We start from the raw sequence: 17,347 nt of genomic DNA on the forward strand, positions 1-17,347 counted from the left end.
GTTCAAGTGATTTTTCCCACCTGAGCCTCCCAAGTAGCTGGGATTACAGGCACCTGCCACCACAGCCGGCTAATTTTTGTATTTGTAGTAGAGACTGGGTTTCACCATGTTGGCAAGGCTGGTCTCGAACTCCTGACCTCAGGTGATCTGCCCGCCTTAGCCTCCCAAAGTGCTGGGATTACATGCATGAGCCACCATACTCAACCTAAGAGTATGTTACTGTTATAAATTTTTTAAAGCAATACGAAATATTCCCTGTGCATCAGGGCTTAGCAAAGGACACCAGAAAGTCCCCCGGAAAACTCTCCCGGGCTGTTCTAAGACTCCAACTCTGCAGATGAGCTTCTGAAGTTGATGTTATGGCACAGTTTTCTCAGGAATTGGTGAAAGTAGCCACTGAGTTGAGCACTTTTCCCAGAGGAAAGCTCCCAAAACTTGCTCCATTACACACCCCACTCTGGATTCCAGGAATCTCTCATCCCACTGGGAGAAAATAGTCTGGGACCAGTGAAGCCCTCCAAACAGGCCCACAGACTTAATCTGCATGCTCCCATTCTTTCGTTGTTGTTGTTGTTGTTGTTTTTAAGACAGAGTTTCATTCTTGTTGCCCAGGCTGGAGTGCAATGGCGCAATCTCAGCTCAACGCAACCTCCATCTCCCAGGTTCAAGCGATTCTCCTGTCTCACCTTCCCGAGTAGCTGGGGTTACAGACATGTGCCGTCAGGCCTGCCTAATTTTTGTATTTTTAGTAGAGACAGGGTTTCTCTATGTTGGTTAGGCTGGTCTCAAACTCCCCACCTCAAGTGATCCACCTGCCTTGGCCTCCCAAAGTGTTGGGATTACAGGCGTGAGCCACAGCACTCGGCCTGCTCCCATTCTTTTAAAAGGTGGCCTAAATTAATGGTTTCTTTGTTTTGTATTTTTATTAGTTACTTCACTTCATACTGCAGCTAAAACAAATGTGTGCTTGTGTATTCAGTTAGTCATGGTAAGTAAAAAATATTTTGTGCAGTCAGAAGGCAAGTTTAGGGATCTTTTTCCCTATCCACTAATTGGGGTTAGTGTGTTCTACTGAAGGGTTAAAGAGAACAGCAGCGTGTTCTTTTTTCCACTCCAGTTCATCGCTCAGGGATACAGAGCAACAATTTGAAGGCAGTTTTATCCAGCACAATTAAATCAAAGTTCCCAGGGCCTATGGTCATTAGACTCTGCGGGAGGTAGGGGGAGAAGCATGGCATCTTTTCAAAAGTGAGGCCTTTTCAACTTTCAACTCTACTATGTGATACAAAGTTCTGAAGGATTCCAGGTACCCCATCAGGCTTCCATTTGCAGCTTGTTTTCATTGGGTGAGCTATGATTTTCTGACCTTGCATGTTTAAGTACTGCAAATGAACTCCATTTAAAGTCATAGATTTATGATTACTCTTCAATCATAAAGAATTATAACATTTTTTTTTCTTCTTATGGGGTAAAAAGAAAGCAAAGCAACTTCTAGGGAGTATCTTGAGTCAGAATACATTGATATCTTTGATCTTCTCTATTTACAAATTCTCATCATATTATTAACAATCCTGACTGGCCCTGAGATGGTCTCAGTGATCACTGTTCTGATCTGTGTAGGAGAGAAACTTGGCCCCTTTTCTGCCCTTGTTTCTGGCTCTGTCCTTCCTCAGGCAGAAAAGCTCTGGAAGAGAAAAGCTCTTCCTGCCCCCTTCCTACCCCACATCCTCATCCCCAGGTGGACCAGAGGAGCCCAACCACCGGTCAAGGCCAGGCCAAGGCCTGCACAGGGGGTGGTAGGGAAGTCAGCATATGAGAAACTCTTCTAGGACAACTTTCTGTGTCTCCAGGTCTGACTCTAGCCATCTTCATCTCCCATTAGAAAGACTGGCCTGCTTTCTCACTGTTCCCACGAATGGCTTCTCCCTTGATATTAACAAACAGCACGTGTTAATGTGATCTATCCTTTTTTAAAAAATGCTCTTCAAGGTAACCCTTGGAGAAGGCACCAGGGGGTGACTGTGCGCCCTGCCCCAAGCTGTACCCTGATCACAGTTTGCTGGCTGTGGAGAGTTCAGGGACAGCCCTCTTTCCCTGCCCCTCCCACCTTCTCACTTCTGAAACAGGTGATGGCCTTGGGCTCCTCTGAAAGCCTCCTCTAGCTGCAAGGCAGGCCCTGGCCCCATCTCCAAACAAGGACGGCCTCCTCTCCCTCCATCTGCCATGCGCACCCTGGCACCTCGACCCTTTCTCCAGGAGGCCAGCACTTGAGGTTCCCAGCTGTACCCTCACTGCTCAGCCTGCCCAGTTCTCCTGTCCCAGTTGGACAGTGATCACTGGTGCTTCCCCAGAGGTAAGATGGGCGAGTGGGAGGTAGGACTCAGCCCCATCCCCAACCCTACCACACATTATAGAAACATTTCAACCAAGGTGAAAGACAGTAGGGTTTAGAGCTGACCCGGAGAGTGCACCCCAGAACACCCTATTCCCTGAGGAAAGTAGGGGACACAATGTGAGGAGCTGCTCTGCATCATGTGACCATGCAGAAACCCAGTGGAATTTTCACCAGAATTCTAACATTGAAGAAAAATTCCACCCAGGTGTGGTGTCTCACACCTGTAATCCCAGCACTTTGGGAAGTTGAGGCAGGTGGATCACCTGAGGTCAGGAGTTCAAGAGCAGCCTGGCCAACATGGTGAAATCCCATCTCTACTAAAAATACAAAAATTAGCCAGGTGTGGTGGTGGGCACCTGTAGTCCCAGCTACTCGGGAGGCTGAGACAGGAGAATTGCTTGAACCCAGGAGGCAGAGATTGCAGTGAGCCAAGATTGTGCCACTGCACTCCAGTCTGGGTGACAGAGCAAGACTCCATCTCAAAAAAAAAAAAAAAAATCCTTTCTGTCCCATAGTAAGTTATGTAGAAGCCATTTTTCCTAAGCAGCACCTAGAGGAGGGGAAGCTCTGACAAAATCCTGACCCAGATGGAATCACCAACTGCACCAGCCTCAGCCCCCTCTTTCCTACGCTCCTTTAAGAGAACTTCCACCAAGACAGAAAAATCCTGTTGCGGGAAGAGCTGGACTCCAACAGTGATCATTCTCCTGAGGCAGAATCCCGTAAATCCACACTCATCCTTTTGCTGGTGAATGAAGAGAGAACACTAATGGCAGAATGTGCAGACCCACGATCTAGAGTCAGATGGCCTGGGTCCACAGCCCAGCCAGGCCACTTCCGAAAATACGACCTCGGCTTCTTCACTTGCAAAATGGGAATCATGATCCTAATAGTGGCTACCTCCCTGGGTGGTCGGGAGGATTAAACGGTTATATACACATGAAGAATCACCCTTCTGCATCATAGTGGCCCTGGAAAGATAAATCTACAAACTCCATACATACACATGCATACATCTAAATAAATATATATATAAATTTTAGATGTAATTTTTATATAAATAAATATATAGATGTAAATTTTACATAAATATATACATAAATTTATTCAGATGTATGTGTGTGTACATACACATGCATATATGTAAATGTACACATACATACATGTGTACATACACATACATATAAATGATACACACACATAAAATTAATATGTATATATAAATAAAATAGATGTATATCTCAACTGATTTAATCTTCACAGCAACCCAATGAAAAGGTACTATTATTACTTCTAGAACCTACTACACAGACATGTTAAGTGACTAACATCACACAGCCAGTAAATACTAGACTCTCTTAGGCAATTGTTAAATCTTAAGAGTCAGGAAGATTTCCTCAAAATATCCAAGTTTGGGAGTTATGGGATCCTGAGGCAGGGCAATCTTGCTCTCCCTGAAGTGCTGCAATGCAGCCCCCACTCAGCGAATGAGAGCCAGGCTAAAAGGATCTCTTCAATTAGGCTACAAAACAGAAAGGCGTTTAAACCAGTATGTTCACTGTCAGGCAGCCAGCTTCCCACAGGCCCAGCAGAGAAAGAAATGCAAGCAGGGGAGGCCCAGCCTTTGAAAGTTCTTCTCCAAAGCTGCACTGGTTGTTTGAGATGCAGGCCACAGCACCTCATCTACAGAGAGGTTTTGGGTTAATGGGTAACCCACCAGGCCCTGGATGACCAAGCTCAAACAAAAAACAACACAAGAAAGAGCAAGAGGAAAAGCTGACCAGATAGTAAAAGAGGGTCCAGAGGGAGAGCCGGGCAGAGAATCTGACCGGATATCTGGGGCATTCAGTCACTGGCTCCTGAAAACATGATTTACTTTATTTTATTATTATTATTATTATTTATATAGAGTCTCGCTCTGTCACCCTGGCTGGAGCGCAGTGGCGCAATCTCGGGTCAATGAAATCTCCACCTCTTGGGTTCAAGCAATTCTCCTGCCTCAGTCTCCTGAGTAGCTGGGGTTTTAGGTGTTTGCCACCACACCCGGAAAATTTTGTATTTTAGGTAAAGATGAGATTTCGCCATGCTGGACAGACTGGTCTCCAACTCCTGACCTCAAATGGTCCACCCACCTCGGCCTCCCAAATTGCTAGGATTACAGGCGTGAGGCACTGCGCCCAGCCTCACATGCTTTACTTTAAAATGTAACCTCTGTTTGGATGAAAAATAGTGAGACCCCTCCATAAGTCTACAGCCTGACTCCCAGAGTTACCTGAAACATGGAGGCGTGTTGTACAAGGAGTTGTTTCCAGCCTGCACCTTGTATTCCAGGACCGAGGGGCACTCTCGGAGGGCAAACCCCAGCAGGTCATCACGGACAATCACCACGGTGACCCCAGCAGAGCCAACATTCTTCTGGGCACCAGCAAAAATCACACCAAACTTAAAAAGAGAAAAACATGCTGTTTAAGAAGGATTTGGCCATTTTTCACACATGCACGCAAACTTCCCAACTCTTCCTAAAGCACAGTTTTTTAAGGAAATGACTCTATCCTGTGTGAGTAGCAGTCCATGCTCTAAAGCAATCTCCATCTGGGATGGCAAACCCACACTCAGAGTTTCAAAGCCTGAGGATGATCTGTCGGCCTGGTCCTCACCTGGATGGGGCTAACCCCATCACTGCAAAATCCTGGTACACACTCACACTCGCTCTGCATACCTCCTTTCTACTCCCAAGTCCATCTTTAAAGTGGGCCCTCTAACTCTCCCTGGTAACCAAGAAAAGAAACAGATTTTGTAATCTATTTAAATCTGTATAAAGGGACAGTCAGAAGATGCTGAGAAAGGGACTGCTATGACAAAGAGAAGGGGTGGGACAAGCTGCCTGAGGGAGAAGAAATTATAGAAAACAGATGTTTAAAGGTACTTTAGGTAATTCTGTTGTGCAAGATACAGAACCCTCCCCCAAGCCTCTCTCCATGAAACCCTTTGGAAAATCCAGCGTTGGCAGGGAGGTGGGGGTGGGGGACAGTAATTTATAGTTGTTTAAAATTGCCAGTGCCTCGAGGTCAGGAGTTCGAGAGCAGCCTGGCCAATATGGTAAAAACCCCATCTCTACTAAAAATACAAAAATTAGCCAGGTGTGGTGGCACGCACCTGTAAACCCACTACTTCAGAGGCTGAGGTAGGAGAATCACTTGAACCCAGAAGGCAGAGGTTACAGTGAGCTGAGATCATGCCACTGCACTGCAGTCTGGGCAACAGAGCGAGATTTCACCTCAAAAAAAAAAAAAAATTGCCAGTGCCTGATGATACTAAAAAGCAAACCATAAACCTAATACAGTATCTCTAAACAATGGAATATTATTCAGCCTTAAAAAAGAAAGTTCTGACATACACTACAACATGGATGAATCTTGAAGACGTTCTGCTAAGTGTAATAAACCAGACACAGAAGGACAAATAGTACATGATTCCCTTCTAGGAGGTACCTAGCATAGTCAGATTCACGGAGACAGAAAGCAGAACGGAGGCTGCCAGGCGCTGGAGGGTGGGGAGTGTGGGGAGTTCGCGTTTAACGTATACACTTTTAGTTTGGGAAGATGTAAATGTTCTGGAGACGCATGGTGGTGATGGTTGCACAACAATATGAATGCTCTTAATCCCACTGAACAGTGCACTTAAACATGGTTACCATGGTTACCATTAAATGGTAAATGTAAGCTAAATGATAAATTTTATTGTAAGTATATTTTGTCCCAATTAAAAAGGCAGAATACCACTCAGTCAGTTCAGCTGTTAGATTCTTTACCCGCATCGCCCCGAGGCATGGACCTGGAGCGCCGATCCCACTGCCCCACCTTGGTGAGCCACTCATAAAACCTATGTATCCTGTTGATGCTTTTGGAGTGGAGGTGGGTACCAGGCAAGGGGAAGCTCCCTCACATAAGTCCCCTGGACTCGGGATAATCTGCTTCTGCTCTTGAAGACAAGAAGTCACTCCCCATGTGTTGACCAAACAAGTTTCTAAGAAGCACTCTCAAAAGAGGACTCGAGTGGGACCCTGCGAGGCAATCCTCATCACGAGGCTGGGAACAGCAGGAGTCAGGTACTTCAACAGCCGGGAATTCGCACCTGGCAGCCTGCTCATTGGCAGCTGCCCTGGCTCAGGGGTTCTGCAGGCCCCAGACACCCATGGTTCTTCCTGTTCTTATACATATTAAAATGCCCCTGCAGAAACCAAGTCAGTGGGTTCCCCCCATGCTGCCTTTTATACTCTACCTTAGAAACATCCACTGGCTTGGAAAGGAAGTTTGAGGACATGTCACAAACCAGTACTGCTCCCTTGACGTCGGGTATGAAGTCAAACTCCACACCATGCACCGTTTCATTTGCGCAATAATACACGTAGGAGGCATCCGGGTTGAGGTTCCAGGTGCCTGGATCTGGAATTTCTATCACAGAAGACAAGTTTGAGACTCTGCACTTTCACTCTCCTCTTTCCTTATGCAGATGGGAGTCAACCAGGAGACTGACAGGCCTCCCCTAGCAGGGAAAGACTGACTCCAAAGCATTGCACACATGAAAGCACCAGTACCCTCCCAGCCTCATCCTTTGTTACTATCGTTACCAACATCCTGAGAGGATGAGCGATGCAACCTTTTGACTTTTACTGGGAACAAATCATCTTCAAAAATGTCATGGGAAGGTGGGCATGGTGGTGTGAGCCTATAGTCCCGGCTACTTAGGAGGCTAAGGCAGGAGGATCACTTGAGCCCAGGAGCTGGAGGCTACAGTGCATTATGATTATGCCTGTGAAGAGCCACTATACTCCAGCCTGGGTAACAGAAAGTCTCTGTCTCAACAAAATAAAATAAATTTTTTTTAAGGCATGGGAGATATCTGAGTTTTCACTTGTCACCCAGTATCCATCTATCCTTCATCTATTGATGGGCTAGTAGTTTCTTCTGGGGACCCCAGCCCTCACCGACTATCAGCCCATGTAGTTCCAGGAAGCCAATGAAACCCACAGCCAAGAGGTAGAATGCAACTCAGGCACAGTCACAGGGACTGATTCAGAATGGGGCACAGGAGACATGAGACTATTACTGGGAATGTCTGCAAAGGCACTGAAACTTGGGAGAATATAAGGTCAGAAAGAGCTGCAGCCACCTTTCAAGAAAAGGACAGCTTTTCCTGCCTGTGGAACCACCAGGTCCTGCAGACATTGTTGGAGCCCCTGATCAAGCCATATCTAAAGCCAAACCAGCCCCTGGACTTTTTCAGCTAATCAGCTGAAAAGCTACTACTAACTACTCACTAGCTTCTGCAATGAGAGTATGCATAGGCCAGGCACAGTGGCTCACTCCTGTAATCCCAGCACTTTGGGAGGCCAAGGCAGGCAGATCACCTGAGGTCAGGAGTTCAAGACCAGCCAGGCCAACATGGTTAAACTCCATCTCTACTGAAAATTAAAAAATTAGTCAGGTGTGGTGACGGACACCTGTAATCCCAGATACTTGGGAGGCTGAGAGGCAAGAGAATCACATGAACTCGGGAGGCGGAGGTCACAGTGAGCCAAGATTGCACCACTGCACTCCAGCCCAGGTGACAGAGCAAAACACCATCTCGAAAAAAATAAAAAATAAAATGAAAGTATTCATAGGCTCTAGTCTTAGCTAGTACAGCCAGCCAATCTAAACGTTAACAAACTAATGACTGACAAGGGGAGAAATGAACTGAAAACTACAGATTGCCCTGGGCAGGGGTAACCCACCAGTCAGCATTTCACCACCCAGCTCAGCTCCCAGAACTTACTTGTATAACACCCAAGTTTAGGGTGAACGATATTTATAGTCCCAAACTTCTTGGCTTCTTCTGCAGCCTTAGCTGACCAAGATCCTGTCACCACATAGTCCGCACACCTTCCTGCTTTCAAGCCAATCAGGTTTAAGGGGACAGCACTGAACTGGCCACACCCACCTCCTTGCACAAAAATCACCTTATAGTTGTCTGGAACGGCTCTGGGCAGAAGCACAGGTAACAGTAAATACATGGACTCATGCAGTCAAAGATTGAGAACAAGCGGTGCTCTACCAAGTTGGGTGGATTTACTACAAGAAATATGGTAACGTTCTAATACTACTTTATCTTCCGTAGTTCACTCATTTATCTATGCAATCCTTGGACAACTATTTACTGGGGACTGTGTTGAAAGCCTAGGGTTACTGTTCCTCCTCTTCCTAGTGACAACACCTTAATGTTCCTTTAGGAAATTACCCCTCTGCCACTCCAGTCCACATGGTTCAACTGTGGTCAACCCTGGATCAAGGAGATAAGCACCTACCCCAGGCTGGCCAGTGAAATTTGGTACTGAGACCTTTACTCCAACTTCTGGGTAAGGAAAGCTGTTTCTATTGAGGGAAAGAAGAAACTTGTAGGAGCTAATCCTGCAACCAATGGTGGCCACCTGATGAAGAGAACACATAAGAAAGCAGATCCAGAAGACGGGGGAAAACCACTTTCCTGGGATCATTTAGAAGCACCTAAATCCTCCTGCATTCCTCTGTTAGGTGAGGTAATACATTTCTTTTTACTTAAGCCAGTGAGTCGGGGGTCCTATAACTTGCAACCAATGATCCTGTGTTACGCACCATGCTATGAACCAGTGGATGATGGGCAGGAGTTTTTGATAATGTTTTAGGCCTAGCCATGAAATCATATATCTATTATACTTTAAAATAAAAAGCAAAATTCTTTGACTCCTGGATGAAAAATTAAGATAATGATGAGAATGTCTACAGGCAGTAGAATAAGGCCAACTCCGAAAGGACAAGGCCATGGAAGCTGGACCCAAGCCTTTGAGTAAGGTCAGAGCCTGGGAATGTGTGTACAGAAGCCAGACGGCCAGGGAACAGAGCTCCAGCAAAGATACAGAGGTAAATTAATAAAGGGCAGGGCAACGTGGCAGGGTCTTGGGGAATGGGTGATAGGTAAATAACTTGTCCCGAAACATGCATGACCTACATTCAGCGCTCAGGAGGATAGTAAGCTACCAGCAAGTCTTAGGAGACTCTAGCCATGAGGTTCTTAGCAGCTGGGAAGACTGAAAACCCAAGACAGAGTTCCAGGTTCATATTATGCAGATATAGAGCAGTTAACAAGGCCAGGAATTAGATGGAAGGAAACCAGGCTGAGGTCTATGCACAGGTATACAAGGTAGGACCCAGGTTAGGACAAGAAAAGGTAAGACCTTAAATTGAACTGGGACCCCAGTCAGAAGAAGCTCATAGCCATGTGGCCAAATGCCATCTCTCCCAGGCTAATGTTCCTAATACCCACTCCATGAAGGACAGGATTGTCCTGTGAATGTAACATGATACTCAGCAGGCCAGCAGATGTGGGAAGCGAAGCAGATGGCTACCAGCTCTGAACATTCACACTGTAATTAGCGTCTACTGCTCCTCACAGAAATACCACCAAGCCTGCCCCATCTGAATTATTTTATCAAAGCGATTTGAAAAAGAAAGTGTGAAATAATCAGTATAATTCTAATTTTATTACTGTAATAATGTAAGAATGGGTCCTAACATATTAGTGATTATCCCTGACTAGTGGGGTTAAAGTTAATTCCAGTTTAGTTGAAAGCTACAATGTTTTTACTGAACTGTCTACCATAAATGTGCATTATTTTTGTGATTAGGAAAAATGTGTTGGTTTATGTAAACATATTTATATAATATAAAAGAATCTCTCTTTAAACAGCAATCTATTTAAGAATAAGGTACCCTCTGGATAGGAAAGGCAGTTCAGATAACCCAGGTTTTATCAAAGCAGCAGTTCCTAGAGTTCAGAACTCTTACAATTACCCAAAGAGCCTATTAAAAATAATTTCTCGAGATTCTGATTTAGGTCTAAGTGGTGCCTACGACTTGAATTTTTTAATATTCCCCCCAACCAGGTGACTCTGATAGATGGCATGAGACCCCAACTTCGAGAACCCCTGAAGTAATTTATAGTCAATTACGCTGACAAAGATGACCATTTCTTTGTCATTTACATCCCTTTCATGCCAGTTTAACTACCACCATAGCTGAAAAATCTTTCTTAGATACAATGATTTCAAATCTTTGGAAATATCACATAAAATAAGAAGAAAACCTACAAACAGGATGGGGAACAAGTAAAAAGCATTATATACTGATAATGAGTTAGAAAGAATCTTAAAAGGATTATTTTTAATTATGGAATATTCTGAACAAACAACAGAGTATAGAAAATAATGGAAGACATCCAGGTTTAGGAAGTATCTAACAAAAGTAATGTAATTTGGTCTTTTTTAAACTTACAACAATTCCCGCACAAGATTCTCTGTATTGTTAATAATCTTGGCAAAATCTGACGATCTGTGACTCATTTCTGTGAAAGGAAAGATAAACAACAACAAAAAAAGTTCCAGTTTAAGACCAAATGAACAGAAACACCTATGAAATTTGCAAGTAAACAATAAAGGGAAAGTTCAGTTATTCTGCATACAAATTGTGGGCCAAGGCTCACTTAGTTTAGGGGACCATCCAAACTGATTTTCAAATTCCAAACATTTCAGCTTTACAGTCACGGCAGAAGGATTTTTCAAGTGGCACATTCATTGCGCAAGCTATTTATTAATTCACCACTCTGTGATGTTCTCTGTGATTCTTCCTACCATCTCTTTCTCACAAACAGGAATCCATGTGCAACAGGTGCCCTTTAGGATAAGAGCACAAAATTCTATGCTTGCTCTGAGACTGTATCTTTCTTATAGACAGCATTCGTTGAAAACAGTTGTATAAAAGTTTATAACCAAAATAATTACAAAGAATTTTAAAGACTTCTACTAAAGACTTCTACTTAGGTCTCACTTCATAGAAATCTAGGTATATGTCCCAAACCAAAAAGAACAAAATGTAACAGAAATAAGCAATACAGTAAACCCTATGGTCTCTTAATACCATACAGTCTTAGGAACTACCAAAAATAAAAGAAAATAAGTTTTAGAATGCAAAGGTCCTCTTCCCCAGAAATATAGGAGAAACTTAACGATGAAATTATTAATGTACAAGGTCTTCATAATAGGCTTGTATATTTTTTAACTTTAATAAGGTTGTATTTAAGTATAATAAAAACTGTAAATTAAATGTAACGCAATATTATAAATGTTTGGAGGCACTGTTATGCAAATGTACAGTATCTTCTAATCCTAGGTCTTGTGATTAGCAAAAACCAATTATGACAGGGTAAGCTGAGATGTCAGAGCCTCTCACTAGCATTTATGCTGTTTTCAAAATGGTTTTTATCAAACATGCAACCTAAGCTATTAAAGTTTAAAGATACATCTGTAAAGGCCTATAGGAAGACCCTACAGGCTCTGTAATTCTGTATTTGATGCATTTAAATTAGTTTCCTTTGGGCCATGGCTCGGTGGCTCAAGACTGTAATCCCAAAACTTCGGGAGGCCAATGTGGAAGGATTGCTTGAGGCCACAAATTTGAGATCAGCCTGGGCAACAAAGTGAGACCCCATCTCATGGGGTCTTTAAAAAATGTTTTAAACATATTTTAAAGATCAGCCATGTGTGGTAACATGTACCTATAGTCCTAGCTACTCAGGAGGCTGAGGCAGGAGACTCACTTGAGCTCAGGGGTTAGAGGCTGCATGAACTATGATCATGCCATTGTATTCCAGCCTGGGTGAGCAGGACCCTGTCTCTTAAAAAAAAAGTTTCCTTTGAAACTGGACATGCACAGAAGTCAAAGTAAATCTTACCAAGAACACTAATGCCAACTCCTTTGTAGTCTAATAATTCCTTTTGTATCTCTAACAACACCTAGAAAAAGATAAAAGAAAATAGGTGATTTCAATATGCTTCGCACAGCTTTCCCTCTGCACATACAAACCTGAGGGGACGAGGAAAGGTCTATAGTGAGGTCTTCAGGTATCCATCCCCGCCCACACCAGTCCCCTTCTTCCCCACGTCCACAAAGCCAGCGATGATGCAACTTACACACAAGGTAAGCATGAAATTAGGCAATGTGACTGATGCTGATACACTTTTTCCAAAGGCATGAGTGTACCGATTCCCTAGAAAATGTCCCCTTCACAAATCTCATTCACCACTCTCCTAAAGCTAAAGTACAGTGTTAAAGTACAGAATGCATAAGGTTCTGGGTTAAAGGAACAACAACAACACAAATTATGCCCAAATTATACAGGTAACTCAAGTTTCCGATCCCTTTTTGTCTAAGGTGCTAGACTGGGAAGCGTGGGGTGGGCAGGAAGAAGGAAGAGACTGCTGTGAATAAGATTTGTCCCAGGGTGCTGCAACAAGACTGGCACAATGTTGACAGTTGTTGAGTCTCAGAGATGGGTCCTTGGAGGTTCATTACACTACTTCTTCCTTTGTGTATGTGAGGATTCCCATAATAAAAAATAAAGAGAAAAAGAAAAGCTTTTAAAATGAATATAAAATAAGTGCAAAAGCAACCAGCCAGAGAAGGTCTACAAATAGGAGGCAGTTTTTTTTTTTTAAAAGGTGCTAGCTAAGGAGGGCATTATTAAAGCACAGCTATAACCTAAACTGGATTGGAACTTGTCTGAAAAAAACAATATTTTAACAATAAAGAATTAGACAAAGACTGCCTTGACGACTGGGTCTAAGAATGTGTTATTGTTTTCTGAAATGTTGGATGCTTGTTAGCACTGGCTGATCAAATAAACTAGAGTGAATCTTTTCCTTTAGTAAAGAGAAACACATTCATCTGTGAATAATCTTTGAACTTGCTCTGAGAGTGTATGTTTCTTATAGACAGCATTCATTGAAAACAGTTATATAAAAGTTTATAACCAAAATAATTACAAAGAGTTCTAAAGACTTCTACTCAAAAATCACACCTCCCTAATCTAGTAAGTTTTTTTCAAGTTGCAGAATGCATTGCTTTTGTGGATCACAAATTTTTTTTAAGGCTTGTTTCATTTTAATGGCTGATCCATGTAATCACGGAGGCCAGTATGTACAGACAAAGGGGGAGCTTTTATTGCTTGGTCTCTTCCTCTTTGGAGAAAGTCCTGATGACCTCCTCTTTCTTGGCCTGGAGGCCTCTTCACCGCACTTGCGTGGCTTCCTTGGTCTTAGACCTGCCGGCCTCAGCCTGGTCAGCCTTAAACTTCTGGGCTGAAGAGATCCTCCCACCTTACCCTCCTGAGTTGCTGGGAAAACCGGTGCACACCACCACAGCCAGCTCAACTAATTTTTTTTTAATCAAATAGAACAGACTAGAGTAGGATAGAATACAAAACAGTGTATATCACAGGTAATTGGGCTACACATCATAAGGCTTTTATTTTTATTACAATTGAATGTGTATCCTTTGTCATTTTGTAAACATGTTTTTCACTGTAGGTTACAGTCAAAAATAAGTTTGAAAGCTTCTCTAATCTCTACAATTCAACTAAATCAAGGAAACACATAAACAGCAACATTTGCCTGCCCCCTCGTCCTCTCACCCCGCAGGTTACATGAAATCCAAGGGCAAAAATCCTTCCAGAAAAATTAATAATAAATAATTGCGTTACTGATGACAATTGCTATTACAATTACTGTAATAAATTAATAACGAATTACATAAGGAACAAATATTTGGAACACTCCAAAACATGGGGGTTGGAGGAGGAGGCTACAGGAAACATTTCCACAGCTGGAGCAGGGAATCTCACCTAAAACGAACTGTTATCACTGAGAAAAGATAAGCCCTGTCCTCTCAGCTACTGTGAGCACTGCCCCTGGAAAAGCAAGACGCCTTTTCCCCTTTAAAAATGGATTCTCTGTTCTTACCACAACACAGAGGAGGCTCTGTCCTAGGGAGATTTCTACTCTGCTCCACAATTGATAATTGTAAATTATTTGGCTATGCCCCATGCTGCTCCAACATATTATCAGCTCTATCCCGGTTAGAAAAATAAAAATATAACAGCAGCGGCAGCCGCCTGACAATGGGCTCAAGGCACATCAGAGGCTTTGCCTTCTTTACTGCGGGTGGGCTGAGGAAGGGGGTTAGGCGAGGGAGGGAGGAGCCGGGCTGGGGCCTGGGAAGGCAGAGCGTGAGCTCCGCCTGCGTGGTCTGATTGCGGCCCGGGGGAGAATTCAATCATTCCGTTTACTCAGGGACGAAATGAAGAGAGAATTGGGTTACCCAAAGCCTACCAGAGTTCGAATACTCGAACGCTTTTAGGGGACAAGCAGGTTTAAAAGAGGGGGGTAGGGAGAGAGGCTTTAGGAAAGGTTAGGTTCTATGGGGGGCAAGGAGGGGAAAGTTGGACTGAAGGTTTTCAAATTTACATTTCTGAAAAGCAGTGTTCCTAAGTGCTGCTAAAGCAAACACTGGTGTAGGGGTCGAGGGTCACCCACACGCCGACCTTTTAAGTTTGCAGTCCCTTTCAGCTCACGTGACCCACTGCAATATGCAAAACCTGTCATCGGTTCATTCCCATTCACCACTCATTCACACTGTGTCCATTCATGCATCCGCTCCACACTGCCCGGGCTCGCTGCACAGCTGCGCGAGGCGAATGCAGAGATCAGAGTTCTTTTTTTTCCGCCCCACCTCAGCCCCGGGCGGCCCGGCCCCGCCTAGGAGATGGCACAGCCCGGGAGTCTGCAGGTGCGCCGCACCGGCGGGACAGCAGGCCCCAGCCAACTGAGTCGTGCACTGCCTCGCACCAGCAGGCAGCGCCGGGGCAGCTGCATGGGCACGCCTCCCCGAGTTTCCTCTCCAGCTGCATTCTTCCCGAAGCCCGCTTGCAAGAGCTGCTGATCTCGCGTGCACGCTGGTGCAAAGTGCCTGGGAGACTCAAGGCAGGCAGCGGGAATCCGGGTGCCACACGCAGGGATGCCAAGCGCGTGCTCCCGCTTGAACCTCACTCCCGGCGAGCGCTCGCGGGGACTTACTGAGTGTGGCAGCTTGGCGGGACCAGGTCCGAAGTTGACCACCTGCCTCGGGGCGTCCATGGTGCGGCGGCGAGGGCGGCGAGTCAGCAAAGGAGGACCGAACGCGTGAACGGCAAGCGTTCCCTGCAGCTGCGCTAGGAGTCTGCAGCCGGCTCTGAGCCCCAGCCGTGTTCCAGCGCCGAGTCGGCGGCCCATTGGCCCGCGCTGTCTCAGGCCCTGCGCTGATTGGTTCGCGTGAAGGAGCTCGCAACTCCATTGGTCGCGCTTCCGAGCCGAGTCGGAGCAGTTGCTCCTCCTCGCGTTTACTGTTTCAACGCCCCTTTTCGATCAATGCAAGGAGCGCGCGAGATTGCGCCAGCCAGCCAGATCCGCTGGGCGCCCGCCCGAGGGTCGTGGGCGGCGGCAAGAGGCTGCCCCTGCCAACCTACCTTCGCCCCTTAAGCCCTCCATCAGACTGGTTCGAGTCCTCCAACCCCAGCTCCTCTCTCTTGGCCGAAAGGGCAGTTGCCGAGCAGCTTTGTCGCCCCCATCCACCCACCTCTCCACCACCAGCCCCCAGTTTGGGCTAAGATGCATTTGTTCCAGAACCAGCAGTCGTTAATCTACAAAACTTTTCTAAGCATCCCCACGGGCGTCGGATACCCCAGTGGAGAGGGAGGACCCCCAGCCCAAGATGGAAGCGCAGGATGAAGGGCAAGGGGTGGGTGGATAAGGTTCTTTGTATTTGCACGTGCAGGATGAAAGAGCGGAGGTGGCCAAGGACGCAGGGGGGAACGATGGCCTGGGAAGGGTGGATGCCAGCCAGGCAAGGCCTTTAAAGTCGCTGATTCTCCATTTCCTCCTTTATGGAACGAGTGAGCTGGAACCCTGCGACAGCTCTCAGGTTGCGCCCGCGCTGACAAGCTGTGAGTTTAGAAACGTGAGGAGATAATTAATAAGAACGCGATACCCATAGGGTGCTGCAGCCCAAACCAGAGAAAGGTGGCCCCGAGCCAGGCCAGGCGCAGGGCCAGAGCTGCTCAAACTTTTCCACAGAAGTGTCCTTCTCAAAAGAACTCCAGGGGAGACCCGCATGGGGTTCTGAAAGAGAAAGCCTTCCCCCCAACCCTGCAAGGAAAAAGTTCCTTTGAAGTCTGGAATTTCATCATTTTTAAACTGTGGATTATGCATTCTGTGCTATCATTTAACCTAGTTTCTTTTAATGTAAAAATATTTTTCCACTCTCAGTAAAACTGATGCGCCAGGAGTATACACAGTGCAACTACCCCTTTTAGAAAAGACTTGTAATTGGACAGGGCTTTGGCTTTTGTTTGCTTACCCTGATGAGAATGTGGGCGGTATGGGGTTAGTGCAGAGGCACTGCTCTGGATCTGGGAGTTGACGGACAAAGTTTTCAGAAAAAGGCAAAATGAACAAGGCGTTCCTCAGCAACTTCATTAAGAAAACTACAACATCGAAGAGAGAATGTGAATCTCAGCCCAGAAATTCATGCGTGCATGAGTTTGGCGCAATCTCGCGCGCTCCTTGCGTTGATCAAAAAGGGGGATTGAAACAGTAAACGCGAGGAGGAGTGTCCCAAAAGATATGGCTGAGTTGTTTCCACTGCCCAGGTTGATGTGGCTGCTTCGGTTGATGAGCTCCCTACTACTTCTGTGTCCCACTAAGGGGCATAGGAATTTGGGGTGGGTCAGTGGTAGCTATTGTCTCATCTGCTAAGACATTCCCTGCAGCATTTCCTCCCTGGGGTCCTGCAGTTTCCAAGACAATATTTCAGGGACACAAGTCAAACATACCCTCAGCCTTGGGACCACCAACCTCTGTTTGTCTTCCTTCCGCCCGGGGGCAATCTCCTTTTCAGTCTAGGGAAGATCTATCTTTTCCATGTTTCTTCCTCACACTGTGTCCACAAACACCTTAAACCACAGCCAGAAACTCAAATGCCTCCAGGGGCCACTCAGGGATATGAAACA

General features: G+C 45.4%; 1 protein-coding gene across 1 annotated transcript in view; it reads right to left on the reverse strand.

The window, feature by feature from the left end:
- The window catches only part of PSAT1 (phosphoserine aminotransferase 1), a 33,241-nt gene extending 17,722 nt beyond the window's left edge, over positions 1 to 15,519 (reverse strand). Inside the window, exons 1-6 of the mRNA XM_012464239.2 lie at positions 15,378 to 15,519; positions 12,200 to 12,260; positions 10,744 to 10,813; positions 8,213 to 8,418; positions 6,677 to 6,849; positions 4,668 to 4,837 (exon numbers count right to left, since the gene is read on the reverse strand). Coding sequence (XP_012319662.2) covers positions 4,668 to 4,837; positions 6,677 to 6,849; positions 8,213 to 8,418; positions 10,744 to 10,813; positions 12,200 to 12,260; positions 15,378 to 15,437 — 740 coding nt within the window. The 5' untranslated portion in view covers positions 15,438 to 15,519. The remainder of the gene's footprint in view (positions 1 to 4,667; positions 4,838 to 6,676; positions 6,850 to 8,212; positions 8,419 to 10,743; positions 10,814 to 12,199; positions 12,261 to 15,377) is intronic.
- Positions 15,520 to 17,347: the final 1,828 nt, after the last annotated feature.

Source organism: Aotus nancymaae, unplaced genomic scaffold (assembly GCF_030222135.1).
Source record: "Aotus nancymaae isolate 86718 unplaced genomic scaffold, 86718_ANA_hifiasm-v0.15.2.pri h1tg000041l, whole genome shotgun sequence".
In the NCBI taxonomy this organism is placed as follows: Eukaryota; Metazoa; Chordata; class Mammalia; order Primates; family Aotidae; genus Aotus; species Aotus nancymaae.